This window comes from Sodiomyces alkalinus, assembly GCF_003711515.1.
Source record: "Sodiomyces alkalinus F11 unplaced genomic scaffold SODALscaffold_1, whole genome shotgun sequence".
Classification (NCBI taxonomy): domain Eukaryota; kingdom Fungi; phylum Ascomycota; class Sordariomycetes; order Glomerellales; family Plectosphaerellaceae; genus Sodiomyces; species Sodiomyces alkalinus.
Window position 1 is genome coordinate 692,402 of NW_021167079.1, and position 17,676 is coordinate 710,077.

The 17,676-nt window shown below is 55.3% G+C and overlaps 7 protein-coding genes across 7 annotated transcripts; 5 read left to right on the forward strand and 2 right to left on the reverse strand.

Annotated features, from left to right (window-relative positions):
• Window positions 1-292: 292 nt before the first annotated feature.
• Window positions 293-2,996, forward strand: SODALDRAFT_326051 (uridine kinase). Its single transcript, XM_028610069.1, has 10 exons — window positions 293-829; window positions 926-1,003; window positions 1,060-1,109; window positions 1,194-1,338; window positions 1,413-1,455; window positions 1,542-1,627; window positions 1,681-1,708; window positions 1,781-1,822; window positions 1,894-2,125; window positions 2,202-2,996. The coding sequence occupies exons 1-10, from the start codon at window positions 662-664 to the stop codon at window positions 2,683-2,685; spliced, it is 1,356 nt and encodes a 451-aa protein (XP_028469672.1). The 5' UTR covers window positions 293-661; the 3' UTR covers window positions 2,686-2,996.
• SODALDRAFT_353988 (hypothetical protein) lies at window positions 2,818-3,471 on the reverse strand (the record flags this gene model as incomplete). The annotated part of the gene is made up of 4 exons (XM_028613675.1): window positions 2,818-2,950; window positions 3,042-3,097; window positions 3,185-3,262; window positions 3,388-3,471. 4 exons carry the CDS (start codon window positions 3,469-3,471, stop codon window positions 2,818-2,820), a joined length of 351 nt encoding a protein of 116 aa, XP_028469673.1.
• On the forward strand, window positions 3,299-5,936 carry SODALDRAFT_326052 (hypothetical protein). Its single transcript, XM_028610070.1, has 2 exons — window positions 3,299-5,629; window positions 5,708-5,936. The coding sequence occupies exons 1-2, from the start codon at window positions 3,577-3,579 to the stop codon at window positions 5,722-5,724; spliced, it is 2,070 nt and encodes a 689-aa protein (XP_028469674.1). The 5' UTR covers window positions 3,299-3,576; the 3' UTR covers window positions 5,725-5,936.
• On the reverse strand, window positions 5,599-7,497 carry SODALDRAFT_341538 (putative 60S ribosomal biogenesis protein Nop53). Its single transcript, XM_028613040.1, has 2 exons — window positions 7,256-7,497; window positions 5,599-7,187 (listed from the first exon to the last, which is right to left on the reverse strand). Exons 1-2 carry the CDS (start codon window positions 7,405-7,407, stop codon window positions 5,981-5,983), a joined length of 1,359 nt encoding a protein of 452 aa, XP_028469675.1. The 5' UTR covers window positions 7,408-7,497; the 3' UTR covers window positions 5,599-5,980.
• Window positions 7,498-7,656: 159 nt separating this feature from the next.
• On the forward strand, window positions 7,657-9,132 carry SODALDRAFT_286766 (ras family protein). Its single transcript, XM_028608555.1, has 6 exons — window positions 7,657-7,855; window positions 7,926-7,951; window positions 8,026-8,114; window positions 8,179-8,308; window positions 8,387-8,665; window positions 8,737-9,132. The coding sequence occupies exons 1-6, from the start codon at window positions 7,815-7,817 to the stop codon at window positions 8,790-8,792; spliced, it is 621 nt and encodes a 206-aa protein (XP_028469676.1). The 5' UTR covers window positions 7,657-7,814; the 3' UTR covers window positions 8,793-9,132.
• A 402-nt stretch (window positions 9,133-9,534) lies between these two features.
• Window positions 9,535-10,911, forward strand: SODALDRAFT_326055 (DUF1753-domain-containing protein). Its single transcript, XM_028610071.1, has 2 exons — window positions 9,535-9,795; window positions 9,876-10,911. Exons 1-2 carry the CDS (start codon window positions 9,754-9,756, stop codon window positions 10,665-10,667), a joined length of 834 nt encoding a protein of 277 aa, XP_028469677.1. The 5' UTR covers window positions 9,535-9,753; the 3' UTR covers window positions 10,668-10,911.
• An 828-nt stretch (window positions 10,912-11,739) lies between these two features.
• On the forward strand, window positions 11,740-17,595 carry SODALDRAFT_326056 (sulfite reductase subunit beta). Its single transcript, XM_028610072.1, has 4 exons — window positions 11,740-11,927; window positions 12,325-12,473; window positions 12,571-16,944; window positions 17,067-17,595. The coding sequence occupies exons 1-4, from the start codon at window positions 11,885-11,887 to the stop codon at window positions 17,100-17,102; spliced, it is 4,602 nt and encodes a 1,533-aa protein (XP_028469678.1). The 5' UTR covers window positions 11,740-11,884; the 3' UTR covers window positions 17,103-17,595.
• The last annotated feature ends 81 nt before the right edge of the window (window positions 17,596-17,676 follow it).

Consider the following 17,676-nt stretch of genomic DNA (forward strand, 5'->3'; position numbering starts at 1 on the left):
CGGTCCTTGACCTGTGATGCTCATGTTTGTACTTCGTATAAATCTGGAAAATCAGCGCAGCGCAGAAAACACACTTTCCAACAGCCTGATATCATATTCAAGTAGTTTTTCAAGTCTTAAGGTACCTAAGGTAGGGGACACAGCTAGAGTCACATAAACTCACCTTCAAGGGACCAAACCGCCTGAGGCTTATAACTCGGACGGCAGGCGACGAGAGATCAAGGCAACATTAGACATGGCTGTGGGAACTACCAGCAATACTTCGTATGAAGATGAAGAAGCCATTTACAAAGTCCTTTACTGATAAGGTAGGTGGGTACCTTATTAGGTCAGATCCACCTGGCATGAAGCTGGGGTTCTTGTCCATGCCGCCCAGGTCATGCTTATCACAAGCCAACCAATCAAGCCCCCTTATCTTCCACAACACCGAATCCCCTCAAAGGCCTCAAGAGACTGAGCACATGAAGGACTCGAGTCCCCGCGAAGTATATCCTGTTTACTCTCGCGGCCCGGCTTGCTTACCGGATAGAGACACCCCTCTGTAGCGGCTGGGCGGATTTAATATATATATATATACGAACGGGGAGAAGCAAGGTATATATCATCCTTCTTTGCCAGGATAATGGGGACACCTCGCCCAGACAACATCTCCGAACCGAAGATGGCCGCCGAAGAGTCTATCACTATACAGAAACGACTGCACTACTCACCGCCATGGGCCGACTTGAGTATCATCGGGGTGGCCGGTAGCTCGGGCTCGGGAAAATCCACTCTGTCCCATGCCATCTGCAAGAAATTGAACTTGCCTTGGGTTGTCATCTTGTCCATGGTCAGTATGTCCCTTCGGTGTGTCGGATACGATCAGGAAGAGAAGCAATTCCACCAAAGGTCCCTCCTTCGTAGGCTTACCTTCTATCCCTTTTAGGACTCGTTCTACAAACCACTCAATGCAGAACAATCCAAAAAAGCATTCGCCAATGAGTTCGATTTTGATTCCCCCCAAGTTAGTTCTTAGCCTCATGTTCAGTGGGATCACGTGGCTTAATGCAGAACCCCCAGGCCATCGACTTTGACGTTTTGCTTCAATGTCTCCGAGACCTCAAGGCTGGGTGAGTATTCTCGGGACCATGCAGCGTCCTGATTCCCAGTCACGTTGCCATGCAGAATGCAAAACAGAGACTCACCCTCAGCAGCAAGAAGGCCGATATCCCCATCTACTCGTTCTCCAAACATCAGCGCACTGAGCAGACCACAACCATCTACTCTCCCCACGTGTTGATTCTAGAGGGCATTTTCGCTCTGTACGACCCGCGCATCCTGGAACTCTTGGACATGAAGGTGGGAACATGGCGCAGTTATCGAGCTATCTGGGGCCCAAATGGATATACGCTGACAGGCTGCCCCCTCATCAGATCTTTTGTGATGCCGATGCAGACACATGCCTGTCTAGACGGGGTATGATCTTCCCCTTGCCTTTCCCAAAAGTGTTGATCCTTGCAACGCTCAATGACGTCCATGCTCATGAATGAGGGTCCGTATAGTGCTGCGCGATGTCAAGGAGCGAGCTCGAGACATAGAGGGCATCATGAAACAGTGGTTTGCCTTCGTCAAACCCAACTTCGAGAAGGTAAGGACAAGTATTTCTCGAGATCTGTTCTTGTTCGCTCATACCAGCCGCAGTATGTAGAGCCGCAGCGGAAGGTAGCTGGTAAGCACGCCCACCTGGCTATATCACAAGTTGGTACCTACGGAGGGGTTTGTGGTTATTGACGAGGTTCAGATGTCATTGTCCCTCGAGGCATTGAAAATCATGTCGCCATGAGTAGGTTCCTCTTGTGTCCCAGTCAATACGGAGTCTGGATTGTGATAATGATAATGCTGACCCCAAGGTAGCAATGGTCGTCCAGTACATCGAGGGAAAGCTCGTGGAGAAGTCGACGCATCATAGGGCAGCGTTGACCCAGCTGGAGATTGAAGCCGCGAATCACCCTCTCTCGAACAGAGTCGTCATACTCCATCAGACTCCCCAGCTAAAGGGAATGAGCACAATCCTCCAGGACATGGATACCGAAGCTGAAGATTTCATCTTCTACTTCGACCGACTTGCGAGTCTGTTGCTTGAACAGTTCAGTCTGCCCCCCATCCCGGTCCCAGTGTGGATGAAAAGGAGCATGCTAACGAGGCCGTGGGGGGGGTAAAAGAGCGCTTAACAATGTCAGCTACAAGGAACACACTGTCGAGACACCTCAGGGCTACCGATACGACGGGCTCAAGGCGCAAGGCGAGGTGACAGCCGTTCTCGCCCTCCGGGGCGGTGCAGCGTTCGAAACGGCACTGCATAGACTGATCCCCGACTGTCGCACGGGACGCGTGTTGATCCAGTCCAACGTCCGGACCGGAGAGCCCGAACTGCACTACCTCAAACTGCCCCAGAACATCGAGAAGAGCGAGAGCGTGCTGCTCATCGACACGCAGATGGCGAGCGGAGGGGCTGCACTGATGGCGGTGCAGGTCCTCGTCGACCACGGCGTCGCTCAGGAGAAGATCGTCCTGGCGTGCTATAACGCAGGCAAGCTGGGAGTGCACCGTCTCACGCAGGTCTTCCCCGGCATCTCCGTCGTGCTGTGCAACATGCTTGCTGACACGGAAAGCCGCTGGGTGGAGAAGAGGTACTTTCGTTGTTGATGGCTTTCAGGATATGGTACCCGCCACGAAGTCCCACGAGCCTGCATCTGCTACAGCGTGCTAGAGCGTGATATTCCGTAAGACCTATCTACCTACCTATATACAGAAGACTCATACGCGGGCGTTTATCGTTTATTGGATTTGACTTGACGAGTAGAGAGAGCAAGGCCTCGAAGAGGCATAGTATGGGACAGTGGAGTGGTTGATTTGAGTATGTATCTGTAGCGTGAAGCTGTTGATCTTGCTCAACTTGGCCATGTCGATACTGTAGTCATAACTTCCCCAGTAAATACAATTGCTATTTCTTGAAACTAGAAGGATTGTATCATACCAAGGTAGGTAAACTCGAGACGAACTGAGGTGGATTCCCTGTTGCCCGTAAGATGTAGATATTCCGTGGTAGGTACAAACGCTATACAGTGTTAGACACAGTAATTGTTATTATATAACTCACTGTGTATTGCTCCTAAGTGTAGTGTATCGTCTCCGTTATCGTCACAGTGTTCACAGTGTTAAGCGGGGCCAAGACGTGGTCCCTGTCGTAATGACGTCGTTGGGGGAGTTTGACTTCCAAGAGCTACCCAGATACATCATCATGAGAGAAGCCGTTGGATTCAGCATAAGCGGCTCCTTGCACCTTAAGCTAACAAACACGTTGAAACAGCCACTCGTAGGAAAGCAAGGTACCTTAACTTTTCTCACCTTCCTCCGATCCCACCTGTGAATCACCAAAATCTCCGTCGCACTCAAGAGGAAGAGGAGGAGAGTCACATTTTGATACTTCATAATTGCTTCTGCTCGATACCCCTCGCTCACTAGACATGCTTGCGCCTTTCTCGCATCATATCTCCTCGCGATAGCAGTTTCAAAAAGAAACCAAGAAAAGAAAAAATGCCCCTCCCGACCTCAGCAGTCCCAATGCGCGCCCTCAGGGCAACGAAGCAATGTCGAGTCTCTGGGGGACCTTTCAGCTCCAGGACGCTGCGCCGAGTATACACAAGTTTACCTCCACAACAAACACCCACTACCGTGCGACCGCGGACCTTAAAACCCTCATTCTTCGAGCCACATGGGGTCGCTAAGATCAACGCCCGCCTCGCATCTGGGACTGGGAGCCCTCTTCCGAGGGCACGGTCAAAGCTTCTAACTTATACATATAAAGCAGCGGCTTGGTGTGGCGGATCGGTCGTCTTCGTGAGCCTGGTTATAGCTGGGTTCTTCATCTACGATGCTTCTACATACAAGGAGCATCCCACCCAGCAAGACGTCGAAGTAGCCCACTTGGCTCTATTTCCGCGAAGAGGAGGGTCGAAGAACCTGCCAATTGCCGATGTATTGATTGACGATTCGGACAGCGAGGAGAAGATACGACAGCGTGACAAGCCAAAACTGGTGATCTTGGGTGGTGGCTGGGGTAGCGTGGCCTTGCTCAAGGAATTGAATCCGGACGATTACCATGTCACCGTCATTTCGCCCAAGAACTATTTCCTTTTCACGCCGATGCTCCCCTCAGCTACCGTCGGGACCTTGGAGCTGAGGTCTCTCGTCGAGCCTATGCGTCGAATCCTCGGGCGTGTCCACGGCCATTTCATTCGAGCGAAAGCCGAGGACGTCGAGTTTTCCCACAAACTAGTTGAAGTGTCCCAGGTCACCCCGGAAGGCGAGGAGGTCAGATTTTACGTTCCCTACGACAAGCTGGTCATCGCCGTCGGGTCCGTGACCAATCCGCACGGCGTCAAGGGTCTGGAAAACGCTCACTTCCTGAAGGATATCAATGATGCCCGATTGATACGCAATTCCATAGTTCGCAACTTGGAGCGAGCTTCCCTACCCACCACGTCAGACGAGGAGCGGAAGCGACTGCTCTCCTTCGTCATTAGCGGCGGTGGTCCCACGGGTGTCGAGTTCGCCGCCGAGCTGTACGACTTGCTCAACGAGGACTTGACGCTCCATTTCCCACGGCTGCTGCGGAATCAGATATCGGTGCACCTAATCCAGAGTCGCAGCCACATCCTCAACACCTACGACGAAGCCGTGTCCAGGTACGCCGAGGAGCGGTTCCGTTGTGATCAGGTCGACCTGCACACCAACTCGCGTGTCCAAGAGGTTTTACCCGACAAGATCATCTTCACCCAGAAACAGGATGATGGTTCTATAGTCACAAAGGAGCTCCCGATGGGCTTCTGCCTGTGGTCGACTGGAGTCGCACAGACCGAATTCTGTAAGCGGCTTGCGAAGAAGCTGGGCCCGAACCAGACGAACCGCCATGCCCTCGAGACCGACACCCACCTCCGTCTCAATGGAGCTCCGCTGGGTGACGTCTACGCCATCGGCGACTGCGCGACGGTGCAGAACAACGTGGCGGACCACATTGTCACCTTCCTCCGCGGCCTCGCCTGGAAGCATGGCAAAGATCCGGAAACGCTCGAGCTCCACTTCAGCGACTGGCGGGCCGTGGCGAAGGACGTGAGAAAGAGGTTCCCGCAAGCCGTCACCCATCTGCGCCGCCTCGACAAGCTGTTCGCCCAGTTCGACAAGGACCAGTCCGGTACCCTCGACTTCGGCGAGCTGCGCGAGCTCCTGAAACAGATCGACTCCAAGCTCACCTCCCTACCCGCCACCGCCCAGCGAGCGCACCAGCAGGGCCAATACCTCGCACACAAGTTCAACAGGATGGCACGCGCCGTAGATGCGTTGCATCTCAACCATGTGCGTGACGGCGACATCGACTCCGTCGTCTATAAGGCCTTCGAGTATCATCACCTCGGTAGCTTGGCATACATCGGCAACTCGGCTGTCTTCGACCTCGGCCAGGGTTGGAATGTGGCCGGCGGTCTCTGGGCCGTGTATGCCTGGCGGTCTGTCTACTTCGCGCAGAGCGTGAGCTTGCGTACACGCATCCTGCTTGCCATGGACTGGATGAAGCGGGGTATGTTCGGAAGAGGTGAGTCTATCTTACATACAAACCAAGATCGCCGTCAACGTCCTCCACCGATTAAGCCACTGACTTGAAAATCTGCAGACATGGTGAGCTTTTAACTCGGCACAGCTTCCACGGATTCGAAGCGGCGCTGCAATGTGCTGCTACCTGGCACGCATTGATTTTAGAAGTTTAAGAGAGTAAATCTGAAGAACACCAGGAAAGGTCGTTTATGATCATGAACATATAATAGCATCCCCGTGGTCTGGGATTCGTGTCGTTGTCTGTCCCTTTTCATTATGTAGGCATGCGGCAACATCGCATAAGTGCAAGCCAAGCGTAAGCGAGAGTGAATAGATCGTCTTTTTACTCCATTTATATCCTGAAGTCCTTGAATGACCACTTTTCGGTCCACCTGACGTTGGCCATTTTCTTGAAGGGGAGGCGCCGCCTGTGTTCCAAGCGACCACGGACCAGGAGACTCCGGTACCGGTCTTTGAGAAGATTTCCCTCGGGTCGCAACCGACGCAGCGAATCCTCCAGCTCATCGGGGAGGACCAGCTCCAGATCGCCCTCGGGCAGCTTGGCGCGGCCCAGCTTCTTACGACGCAGCTGTACCTCGCTCGCTCCGACATCCTCCTCGCTCTCGTCGCTCCCAGCGGCCGACTTGGCCTGCACGAGGGCAGCGCGATGGGCCTCGCGCTCCGCCACCTCGGCGGCGATCTCTCGGATCCGCTTGACTTGTTCGTCGCGCTTCTTCATCGCAGCCATGTGCTTCAGCCGTCCCTCATCCGCCTTGCGGCGCTTGGTCCGATTCCGCTGAACCGTGGTCTTCCGCTTCGCGATCTTCCGCGCGGAGACCTTACCGTTCCCTTCCTCGTCGTCGTCGGCTTCCGTCTCGAATCCTTCCCACGCCGAATCTTCGTCCCACTCGGACATCTCGGCGCGCGCTTCGGCCGCATCTGCCTCCGCAGCGGACCGTGCTGTGGCCTCGGCCTTGAGGCGGTCGGCTTCCTCGTGCGCCAGGCGCTTCTGCTCCTCCTCCACGGCTTTGTCGGATTCCGCTTGCAGACGGGCGGCGTAGTCGTCGAATAGTGGATTGTAGCTGTAGCTTCCCGTGGGCTTGGCCACCGCGGGGACGGATTTACCGCTCGCGGCCAGAGAGATGGGCTTATGGCGCAGAGTCTTGGGTGGTTTCGGCTTCACCTCGGCGGGGATGAAGTTGTGCTCCTCGGGCACGGCCGCCTTCACCACGGGAGCTGCGTCGGGAGCAGGGGTGGCCCAAATGTCGTAGCTGGCGTCCTTGACGGTGATGGGAGAGTCGTGTTCGCCGTCGGCGACCTTGCGGAGGCGGGCGAGTTCGGCGTGAGACACCCAATCTTTGCGCTGGCGTTTTACGGGAAGAAGCCCGTCTGATGTCTTGGCCGGCCGTTTTCGGAGTGGGACAGCCGAGACGGCAGAGCGTTGAGCGATGATCTCGTCGGAGCGGAGGGCTTTGGTGGTGCGCTTCTTGGTGACACTCGCGTCGCCTACTGTGTCGATGGTGAAGAGATCGGCGGATGCTTTTTCGGCGATAACACCTCTAGATAACAGGTCGTCAGAAAAAAAACATGATTCTTGGGGCTGTGGCGTCTGCGAGTGAAGTCCTACCCCCGAATAATTTCTTCATTCAAAGCATCCAGGCCTTTCTGGATATCGCTGACATCGACGTTCTTCCTCCATGCCTTCTTGCCTTTCCTCGAGGGCTGCTTGTACTGTTGGGGAGCTTCTCCATCCCCTGAAAGCGGGTTGAGAACCGCCATTCTGCAAGTAGACTTAAAATATTCTCTTCTTAAGTGTAAAAAGGGTCTTGGGCGGGAATCTCGTTCATGGTTGTAGAGCTAACATCTGGGTTATCAGGGGTCTTGGTGTGATATCCAGAATTTTTCAGTGGTGAAGTGGGGATGGCGATTGTTATCTACACGTGATAGATTATGTAATCACCCAAGAAGACAGCGCCACATGAGTCTCCTTGAACGCCAAGACTGCCTTCGAAGATTCAACGTCCCGCTGGACCATCTTCAAAAGCCAGTCAGCTTAGCTACCAACTACCACTACCTATCTAAAGTTTCTAGCCAACCAAGATCGCCTCTTTTCCGGCTTGACCTAGGCCTTATCAGTTCAGCTGTTTTCTTGTCGATCAGTGTGCGACAACCTGTCGACAAGAACCATGGCATCCCCGTCGTATAACAACCCGCTCAAGAAGTTCAAGTATGTCGAAGTCCGGTTCATGGAATTAGTGGTTGGAGGATCATAAAGATTAATCGAAACTCGTTTATAGACTTGTCTTCTTGGGCGAGCAGAGCGGTAAATTGCAACATTGCATTCTTCATGTCTACGCGCGGCGGACTTGTTCGACTAACATGGTTTTGGCTTTGTAGTTGGCAAGACATCCCTCATCACTCGGTTTATGTACGACTCGTTCGACAACATGTACCAAGCGACAATCGGCATTGACTTTCTTTCCAAGGCATGGCAGATCACGGACTCTACGAGCTCGAGGAGGTGGTTGTCGCTAACCATCCGTCGACTAGACTATGTACCTCGAGGACCGTACCGTGAGACTACAACTTTGGGACACTGCCGGCCAGGAGCGGTTCCGGAGTCTGATCCCTTCGTATATCCGCGACTCTAGCGTAGCAGTCGTTGTCTACGATATTTCTAGTACGTCACACATCGTGAAACGAGGTCGAGGCCCCAACTGGGAAGGAAACAAGTCACTTATACCAAACCGTTCTGCAGATGCGAAATCGTTCCAAAACACCAAGAAATGGATTGACGATGTGCGGGCCGAGCGGGGTAACGACGTCATCATTGTCCTCGTGGGCAACAAGACAGATCTGAACGAGAAGAGAGAGGTCACGACGCAGCAGGGCGAGGAAGAGGCGAAGAAGAACAACCTCATGTTCGTGGAGACGAGCGCCAAGTTGGGCCACAACGTCAAGACGCTCTTCAAGAGGATAGCTCAGGCACTACCTGGCATGGAAGGGACCGACGCTGCTGCCCAGGCATCCAGCCAGAGTATGTACCCGGTGGCCCCCAGAACTCGTTCTTGCGCCAGCTTTTTAAACTGACACCACCACCCCTCACAGTGATCGATGTCAAGACCAACAGCAGCCAGCCTCAGCAGGAGAACTGCGCGTGTTAGAATGCAGCATCTAACTAGACACCGCACGAAGAACAAGAGGGATACAGGATAATCAAGAACAGTGAGAATTGAGAGGGCGGTGCAAGGACAGCATCGCATCGACCGTCACGCCCTGTCACTGTTTAATGACATGGAATGCCGTGATGACTGACCGACGGGAACCACTGGAATCACGGGAGCCGGGCCACTGGGAGCAGAGGGGAAAGATTCCCATCTTTACAAAGCATAGCGTACAATGAGGGCCCGCACCTGGTTGAATTTGTATACTAACGGGCAGTTTATGCCCAACGACAATCGTTAGAGTATTCCTAATAATTCTGTTAAACTATCGTATTAACTGAAGTTGTCATATCTTGGGTTGCAGCGAATAAAAAATGGGATTGTCTAAAGTAAAGGAGAATCCAAGGAGCCGTTCAGACTGGAAAATGATACGACGCTCGGGTCCGTGCTTCTAACAATGAATCTCATTTCGCGAACCTTGTGGCTGGGTTGTTTTGCCGTGCCTGCAAAGCTACGACTCATGAATGGCTCCTTCGTACTACCCACCAGCAGCTCATCGTGGGTTACGTCGTGTTCAGTCAAGGGGCTGCTCATCAACATTACAGCCCCTGGCACAAAGTATTTGAACACGCCTATGTACCATCGACCCACAAAATGTCAGGCTGAGGGCATATAGGCTTACTATCTAGCCTCAAATACTTGGGAGTGTTCAAATACTTATTGCCTCCCACTGTAGACCATAAGTGGGGCTGACCCGTCTAGCTGCGGAGTTGGTTCTTATGTCATCACTTTAGGTACGTACTCCGTACTGGACTCATTCTGGATCTGGACCCTGCGGATCGTTCGGGAGTTGGAGATTCTTTGGACGAAGGACATTTGGGTTTCTACCCCCCTCGGCAATACAAACCGTGAACATCGCCCGCGCCTCCTTTCTCTCTGAATTCCTCCAACAACCACAAATATGACTTTTCGCGGATGGCAGCTCAGGCTGCCTCGTCCAAAGGTATGGCATTTGGCTACCATGAAATCCCTGCCCTCATCAACAAGGCAAATCGCTGACCTACGCCCCCTGACTCTGCGCAGACTTTCCTTGGCCTCATCAGCCTACAGACCGGAACGGAGGCGATCACACTTGCACTCATCATCAACAAACTCACGGGGTTCTACGGCCTACTGGCGATCCTGACGGGCTACTCGCTTTCCCTCCTCCAACTGTCCATGTACATCTACTCCCTCATCGTCCTGGTCCTCCTCGTCGTCCTCTTCCCGCACATCCGACGGCAATCGGCGCTGGGATGCCTCGGCCTCGCATGGCTGTACATCATCGACACGGTGCTCAACGCGGCATACACGGCAGCCTTTGCGGTCGAGTGGTTCGCCAAAAGCTCGGCGCTGACGCGCGAGCCGACGGAAGGAGGGGACGAGGCTACAGCCATGTCGCCGGGGTCCCTAGCAGTGCCGGAGTCGGTTATGGCCAGCGGAACGCCGGTGGTGCCGGACGTACCGCCATCGACGAAACACATCGGGCCTGAAGAGTCGTGGACGAGCCTGGCGCTGATCGTGCTGGTTACTGTGATCCGCGTGTACCTTGCGCTGGTCGTCATGGCGTTCGCGCAGCAGGTGCTGAGCAGGCGGTGGTACGGGGCCGAGGGGTGGGGTCCCGACCCGGAGGAGGGTGGCGGCAGCAGCAGCAACGGCAGCAAAGACGGGCTCTTCGTCAAGGGCACGGCCGAGGGAGAAGGGTGGCGTGGCCGGCTGGGACGTGGCATGCTGGCGACAGGCAGGGCTTACTGGCTCGATGAACGAGCGCAAGAGGATTGGGCTAAGAGCATGAGCTCCAAGTTCCGGAGTGCAGCAGCGGCTGCCCATGTTTAGGATGGGGTTTTGGGGGGTCTATCATCCTTCTCGCTCTACGGAGTACTTTTTACGCCAGTTGTCATACAACCTCACGCAATTTCTTGCGGGGTTGCCGCAGAACTGGGACGAGAAGAACGGATGGCGATATTTAGGTTCAAATCCCGATGTTTATACCGGGATTTGGTATCATTTGGCAGCAAAGCATTGGGAGCGTACGTACTTGGTAATGGTTTCTGGGTAGTTTGTTAAGCGCATATCACGACAGACAGCAGCGCATGGCCATTGGCGTGCCTACTTAATACACAAATAATGATTTACTAAATGTCCAAGGTATTATGTGATGATTTTCAAATCCAACCCATCTATGCTTTGATATTCAGACCACCTTACTTACCTATCTGGCTTCGCCTGGCTTGGCAATAAGGCCATGTGAAGAAAAAGCTCGAGGAAACCCGGCGTATAGACACGGCAGAATGTCTAAGGTAGGTACTTTGTAGAATCTATCCATGGACAAGACTCGAGTCGTGGTTAGCACTCAGTACTCCGTTCTCTTATTACAGTCGCAACGACCACAGTCATAAAAGCCATAACGGTTACTTTACCACGGTCAGGGCGGCTACAACTGTCATAGCAGCGTATCCAGCATTTTTGCCATGGCAAAATTTAACTTGAACAGGGCGAGATGACAAATGGATATTGAACGATTCGTACCAGCCGCCAGACGCAGGGTCCAGAGCGGCGTCGGAGGGAGTGAGTCGGGTGGATTCCCTGGCAACGTGGGGTGGTGGATATACGCTAGCGATCACGCCATTTTACGGTGATTCATTACAGCGACAATAAAGAAATCTGTCTGCCAGCTGACAATTGCACCTATTAGGAGGATGCCAGCTCCAGGACAGGGTTTGGCAGTGTCAGTTTCTGCATTAAATACCTATTCCTCCGCCGTAGTAGCTCTCCATCCGTGACTTCAATTCAGGTCCACTGGCGGGACATCATGGCGGAAGCACCTCATCGGGGGGGGGCAGATGCTCTGTACCCAAGGGAAGGAGGTGGGGTGGCACTTTCCATTTTCCCTGGTGGCCAGCGTCCCCGAGCCCGAATCCGGGGGGGGTGTCGGCAGAAAATCGAGCCAAGTCATTCATAATAATTTGAATTTCCTTTTCTCTGCTTCAACCTTCTCCGTCTCATCTTGCTCAACCAATTCCTTTCTTCAGAGCAAGTTTGAAGCAAGAAAAATGACGCCGTCAAGAGGCCAGGTTCACTCACCTGGTGAGGCCGGTAAGTTTGTCCTGATCCTCACCTCGTCCAATTCTTTTGCTTGGTCTCCTTCAGAGTGCGGTGCGAGACATGCGCCATGTGTTCAGCAGTGGGGTTGGAAAGAAGAAGGGAAAAAGACACGTCTTTCTTTGCTATTTTCTTATTCTCCCCTTGATTGTCTGTCATTGCGTCACAGTCCACGGACCAAGGTCCTGGTATTTCGTCGGCAGACCTTCTTCAGGGGGGAGCAGCAGTATCACCACAGCTCAGGCCACTCTTCATGTCTACATGTCCCATCACCATTTCACCCAAAGCTCGTCTTCGAGGGAAAGATCTTGTCGACATGCAGCATACCCACGCTTTGTCAAAAGACATGCCTTCACGTGAACATGAAAGCTAAGCTAACTCGGTCTGTCAGTCGCGAGGATCGCCTACCTCAGCAGCGACGTCGTCGTTGCTGTCCAGCCTTCTCAGGCCACTGACTCGGAGTTCTCCTCTCATCTAAAGCGTTTCCAGAGTCGCAAGGCTAAGAGCCTTGTCGCCACGGCTGATGGCGCTGTTCCTGAAGTACGTCTCTCTCTCTCTCTCTCTCTCTCTCTCTCTCTGTCTGATCGCCCTCTGCAATGCCCCAGCTCATGCGTAATCCTAACCATTTTCTCTTCAGATCATCTCTGTCAGGCACAATGCCGACCCATTGCTCTCCGTCTTCTCCCCCGTCCGGTCTGGGAAGCTCGTCGCAGTCACCACTCCATCTTCCATCCTCCTTCCTGCGATCTTCCACCTCTACAAGCTCGCCAACTACCCCGTCGTACTTCACGTCTCCCTTCAGCCCGCCAACTTCCCGGACTTTTCCGTCATCACTGCCATCCGCAACTCGGGATGGACCTTTCTCCAATCTCAGACCCTCCAGGAGGCCCAGGATATGGCCTTGACCGCTCATGCCCTGGCTCTGCGGTCCGGAAAGGGTGTTGTCCATTTCTTCGCCACGGGTTCTTCCGAGGGCGACGGGCCCATCGAGGCAGAGGATGTGAATGCCGTACGCGAAATTCTCGACCTGGACACCGCTCGCCGTTTCCAGTCGAGCTCCGACGGCGCTACCGGCATCTACGCAGATGACGGACGTAGGCCCGTCGCTTCGGACCGCTCTGATCTACCTCCTGTAGTAGGCCGCAACGGCGCACCGACCCCCGACCTCGCCTCCTCCATCCACTCCAAGCTTGAATCGTCTCGCACCTCTGAACTTTCTAGTCAGCAGAGCGCGACCGAGAGCCCTCCGTCCGTGGCCTCGGCCGCTACTACCATCGAGACCACTGTACCTGTCGTCACCTCGGAGGACATCCTCCGTTACGCCAACGGCGTCTGGTCGCATATCAAGAGGCTCCTCGGTCGTGAGTACCAGGCTTTCTACTACGCTGGCCCGGCCAATGCCGAGAACGCCATCTTCGTCTTCGGCTCCGGTGCCTCGTATTTCACCAAGGTCATCGAAGAGGCGCGCCGGGGAGGCGACTTCTCCAAGGTTGGCATCGTTGCCGCCCGCCTCTACCGGCCATGGCTGAGCTCCGCCCTCATCGAGGCCATCCCCCAGTCCGTCAAGAGAATTGCTGTCCTGGAGCAGATCCATAGGCGGACGACCAAGTGGGGTCCCGTTTTGCTCGATGTGCTCACCAGCATCAAGAGCGGCTTCGGCGGCGTCCAGACCGTGGTCGGCTACCAGCTTGGCTATGTCAACGCCAAGAACGTCACCCCGTCCCTACGAGCCGTCCTGCAGAACCTGACTTCGGAGAAGCCTGTTCAGAACCTCGAGGTGGGAAGCAAGGACGTCCCTGCCCCCGTGACCGACTACGGCCTGGAGAAGCCCCAGGTCGAGACGGCCTACACCAAGATCCTCGACCAGCTTTTCGGCCAGCGGGCCTTCGTTGCCAACGCTCTCAAGTCCAGCCATGCCGGCATCTCCTCCACCGTCGTCGCCAGCCCCGAGTTCGGCTTCGGCTCGCTCATCGCCCGAAAGGAGCGCCGCGCCCGTTTCGTCGACGAGGTGAAGGAAGCCGCCACCAGCAACCAGTTCATCACCGAAAATCCCAAGAGCTGGCTCGCCCGGTGGGCCGCCAACGCCGACGACGTCACCAAGGCGGGGGAGATCGCCGACGATGTCCTCACCCGCCTCGAGACCGACGGTTCTCCGTTGGCCAGGAACCTTCTCGACAACAAGCGTCTGTTCCGCAAGGAGTCCCTCTGGCTTGTCGGCTCTGACGCCTGGTCCTACGACTTGGGCAACTCGGGCGTCCACCACGTCCTGGCCTCGGGCGAGAACGTCAACCTGCTGATCATCGACTCCACCCCTTACTCGGAGCGCGCCGCCGCCGACGCGAACCGGAGGAAGAAGGATATCGGCCTCTACGCCATGAACTTCGGGAACGCCTATGTCGCCTCGACCGCCGTTTACAGCTCGTACACGCAGGTCCTGCAGGCCATGCTGGAGGCCGACAAGTTCGACGGCCCCTCCGTCGTGCTGGCATACCTGCCCTACTTTGGCGAGCACGATTCTCCTCTGACCGTGCTGCAGGAGACCAAGAAGGCGGTCGACGTGGGCTACTGGCCGCTGTACCGGTGGAACCCACACAACGAGGCCAAGGGCGAGCCCAACTTTTCTCTCGATTCGGAACACATCAAGAAGGAGCTCAAGGACTTCCTCGCCAGAGACAACCAGCTGACCCAGCTCATGAAGAAGGACCCTGCATTCGCCTCGAGCTTGGCGCAGGACTTCGGCACCGAGGTGCGCGCGCAGCAGAAGCGGAAGGCCAAGGACGCCTACAATCAGCTGCTCGAGGGCTTGCTCGGAGCCCCGCTCACCATCCTGTACGCCTCGGATAACGGAAACGCCAGCACTCTCGCCAAGCGCCTCGCCAATCGGGGCAAAGCGAGAGGCCTCAAGTCGACCGTCATGTCGATGGAAGATTACCCCCTCGAGGATCTTCCCTCCGAGGAGAACATCGTCTTCATTACTTCCACCGCCGGCCAGGGTGAGTTCCCCCAGGACGGTCACGCCTTCTGGGAAGCCATCAAGGACAACACCGAGCTCGACCTTGCCACCGTCCGCTACTCGGTCTTCGGTCTCGGTGACAAGCACTATTGGCCGAGGAAGGAGGACAGGATCTACTACAACAAGCCGGCCAAGGACCTTAATCGTGTGCTGAGCAACCTCGGTGCCCAGAAGCTGGCGGACATCGGCCTCGGCGACGACCAGGACCCCGACGGGTTCCAGACGGGGTACCAGGAGTGGGAACCGAAGATCTGGCAAGCGCTTGGCGTCGACAAGGTCGAAGGTCTTCCCGAAGAACCGCCTCCTCTGACCAACGAAGACATCAAGCTGGCGTCCAACTACCTCCGTGGCACCATCTTGGAGGGCCTGAAGGACACGAGCACCGGCGCGCTCTCGGCTTCAGATTGCCAGCTCACCAAGTTCCACGGCACGTACATGCAGGACGACCGTGACGTCCGGGACGAGAGGAAGGCCCAGGGGCTCGAGCCGGCGTACTCGTTCATGATCCGGTGTCGGCTGGCCGGTGGCGTGGCCACGCCGCAGCAGTGGGTCCAGATGGACGACATCAGCACGTCTCTCGGAAACGAGACGATGAAGCTGACGACTCGACAGACCTTCCAGTTCCACGGCGTTATCAAGAGCAAGCTGAAGCCGGCCATGCAGGCCATCAACCGCTCTCTCATGGACACGATTGCGGCCTGCGGTGATGTCAACCGTAACGTCATGTGCAGCTCGCTCCCAACCCAGTCTAAGCTCCAGAAGCAAGCGTGGGCAAGCGCCAAGAGGATCAGCGATCACTTGCTCCCCTCTACCACGGCCTACCACGAGATCTGGCTGACGGATGACGACGACAAGAAGATTCAGGTTGCCGGTAATGCGGTCCAGGACTTTGAGCCTCTCTACGGGCCGACCTACCTGCCGAGAAAGTTCAAGATCACCATCGCCATCCCGCCGCATAACGACACGGATGTCTACGCTCATGACATTGGCCTGATCGCCATCAGGGGGTCGGACGGTGAGCTCGAGGGATTCAACGTTCTCGTCGGCGGCGGTATGGGCGCCACGCACAACAACAAGAAGACGTATCCGCAGATTGGCCGCCACCTCGGCTTCTGCAAGGCCGACGAGGTCCACACCGTGTGCGAGAAGGTCATGCTGGTGCAGCGCGACCACGGCGACCGCAAGAACCGGAAGCACGCACGTCTGAAGTACACGGTTGACGACATGGGCGTCGACGTCTTCCGGGGCAAAGTGGAGGAGCTCTGGGGCGAGAAGTTCGGCAAGCAGCGGCCGTTCGAGTTTGCGAGCAACATCGACACCTTTGGGTGGCTGCGGGACGAGACTGGACTCAACCACTTCACGGTATTCGTGGAGAACGGTCGTGTCGAGGACACGGCGACGTTCCAGATGAAGACGGGCCTGCGCGAGATCGCCAAGGTGCTCAAGGGCGAGTTCCGGTTGACGGGCAACCAGCACGTCATCATCAGCAACGTGGCGGACGAGGACCTGGACGAGATCAAGGGGCTCCTGCGCAAGTACAAGCTGGACAACGTGCATTTCTCGGGTCTGCGGCTCAGCTCGTCGGCCTGCGTCGCCTTCCCGACGTGCGGCCTGGCCATGGCCGAGAGCGAGCGGTACCTGCCTGTGCTCATCGACAAACTCGAGGCGACTCTGGAGGAGGTGGGTCTGCGCAACGACTCGATCGTCATGCGCATGACGGGCTGCCCGAACGGCTGCGCGCGGCCCTGGCTCGCCGAGGTGGCGTTCGTGGGCAAGGCGTATGGCGCGTACAACATGTACCTCGGCGGTGGGTACCACGGCCAGCGTCTCGGCAAGCTGTACCGGTCCAGCATCAAGGAGGACGAGATCCTGGCCATCATGCGACCTCTGCTCAAGCAGTACGCTCTCGAGCGTGAGGAAGGCGAGAGGTTCGGCGACTTTTGCATTCGGAAGGGGGTCATCCAGGCCACCAAGGAAGGAAGGGATTTCCATGATAACGTAAGTTTTTTCTTTGGTTTTTTTTTTCTTTTTTGTCTTCTTCTTTCATTTCGAAGATCTCTCGGTTTCCCTTCGCCCCTTTATGTGATGAAACTCTTTTCTGACTGACTTGGGTTCTTTAGGTTGCTGAGGAGGATGAAGAGGATGACGAGGAGTAAAGCTATTTGCATCAGCGGCGGTTGGAGCGGACAACATCAGAGATGGAAATAAGGTAAAAGGGGTGATGGTGTGAATATGGGAGGCTGGGCTCTGTACTACCTTATGTAGATGGACATATTTCGTCTCCCCATCGTTCTGCGAGCATCAGGGGATTGATTGGCGTTTCTTGCTGGGTTTTCTTCATCTTAGCCCCCGTTTTGAATAACAAATTACGCTCGCATCTTGTATACTTCTCTGACCCGTGTGGCTCGTCGGAAAATTATTATAGTATGAGTGACTACAAGAGGAGAGTGGAGTGCTCTTGTAGGTGCCTTGAGGAGGGCTTCCACGTCCCTTGGGCCACGGGAAACGGTTGTCAGGGGTGAATCAGGTGCGCATGTACGTTGCGTTTTTGGAAGAGAGAATCACAAGGATGTTGAATGGAACAAAACGAAGCCCCAAGTACAGTCTTGTCCCGTACTGATGGAATAGTAGAGGCTTGTAAAAGATTTGTAAAACCACGTTGTGGCGACCAGAAGCCTGGCCCTCGACGAAAGTGTTAAGACTCGGTGAACGGGGGCCGTTTCATAGAGT

Coding starts and splice junctions, on each gene's coding strand:
- SODALDRAFT_341538 (XM_028613040.1), bottom strand. CDS start 7,407: ATGGCGGTTCTCAACCCGCTTTCAGGGGATGGAGAAGCTCCCCAACAG. Junction 7,188..7,255: donor AATGAAGAAATTATTCGGGG/GTAGGACTTCAC, acceptor CCTGTTATCTAG/AGGTGTTATCGCCGAAAAAG.
- SODALDRAFT_326055 (XM_028610071.1), top strand. CDS start 9,754: ATGACTTTTCGCGGATGGCAGCTCAGGCTGCCTCGTCCAAAG. Junction 9,796..9,875: donor TCAGGCTGCCTCGTCCAAAG/GTATGGCATTTG, acceptor GACTCTGCGCAG/ACTTTCCTTGGCCTCATCAG.
- SODALDRAFT_286766 (XM_028608555.1), top strand. CDS start 7,815: ATGGCATCCCCGTCGTATAACAACCCGCTCAAGAAGTTCAA. Junction 7,856..7,925: donor AACCCGCTCAAGAAGTTCAA/GTATGTCGAAGT, acceptor ACTCGTTTATAG/ACTTGTCTTCTTGGGCGAGC. Junction 8,309..8,386: donor CGTTGTCTACGATATTTCTA/GTACGTCACACA, acceptor ACCGTTCTGCAG/ATGCGAAATCGTTCCAAAAC.
- SODALDRAFT_326056 (XM_028610072.1), top strand. CDS start 11,885: ATGACGCCGTCAAGAGGCCAGGTTCACTCACCTGGTGAGGCCG. Junction 12,474..12,570: donor CTGATGGCGCTGTTCCTGAA/GTACGTCTCTCT, acceptor TTTTCTCTTCAG/ATCATCTCTGTCAGGCACAA. Junction 16,945..17,066: donor GAAGGGATTTCCATGATAAC/GTAAGTTTTTTC, acceptor TGGGTTCTTTAG/GTTGCTGAGGAGGATGAAGA.
- SODALDRAFT_326052 (XM_028610070.1), top strand. CDS start 3,577: ATGCCCCTCCCGACCTCAGCAGTCCCAATGCGCGCCCTCAGGGCAACG.
- SODALDRAFT_326051 (XM_028610069.1), top strand. CDS start 662: ATGGCCGCCGAAGAGTCTATCACTATACAGAAACGACTGCACTACTCA. Junction 1,110..1,193: donor CTCCGAGACCTCAAGGCTGG/GTGAGTATTCTC, acceptor CACCCTCAGCAG/CAAGAAGGCCGATATCCCCA. Junction 1,709..1,780: donor GCCGCAGCGGAAGGTAGCTG/GTAAGCACGCCC, acceptor GACGAGGTTCAG/ATGTCATTGTCCCTCGAGGC.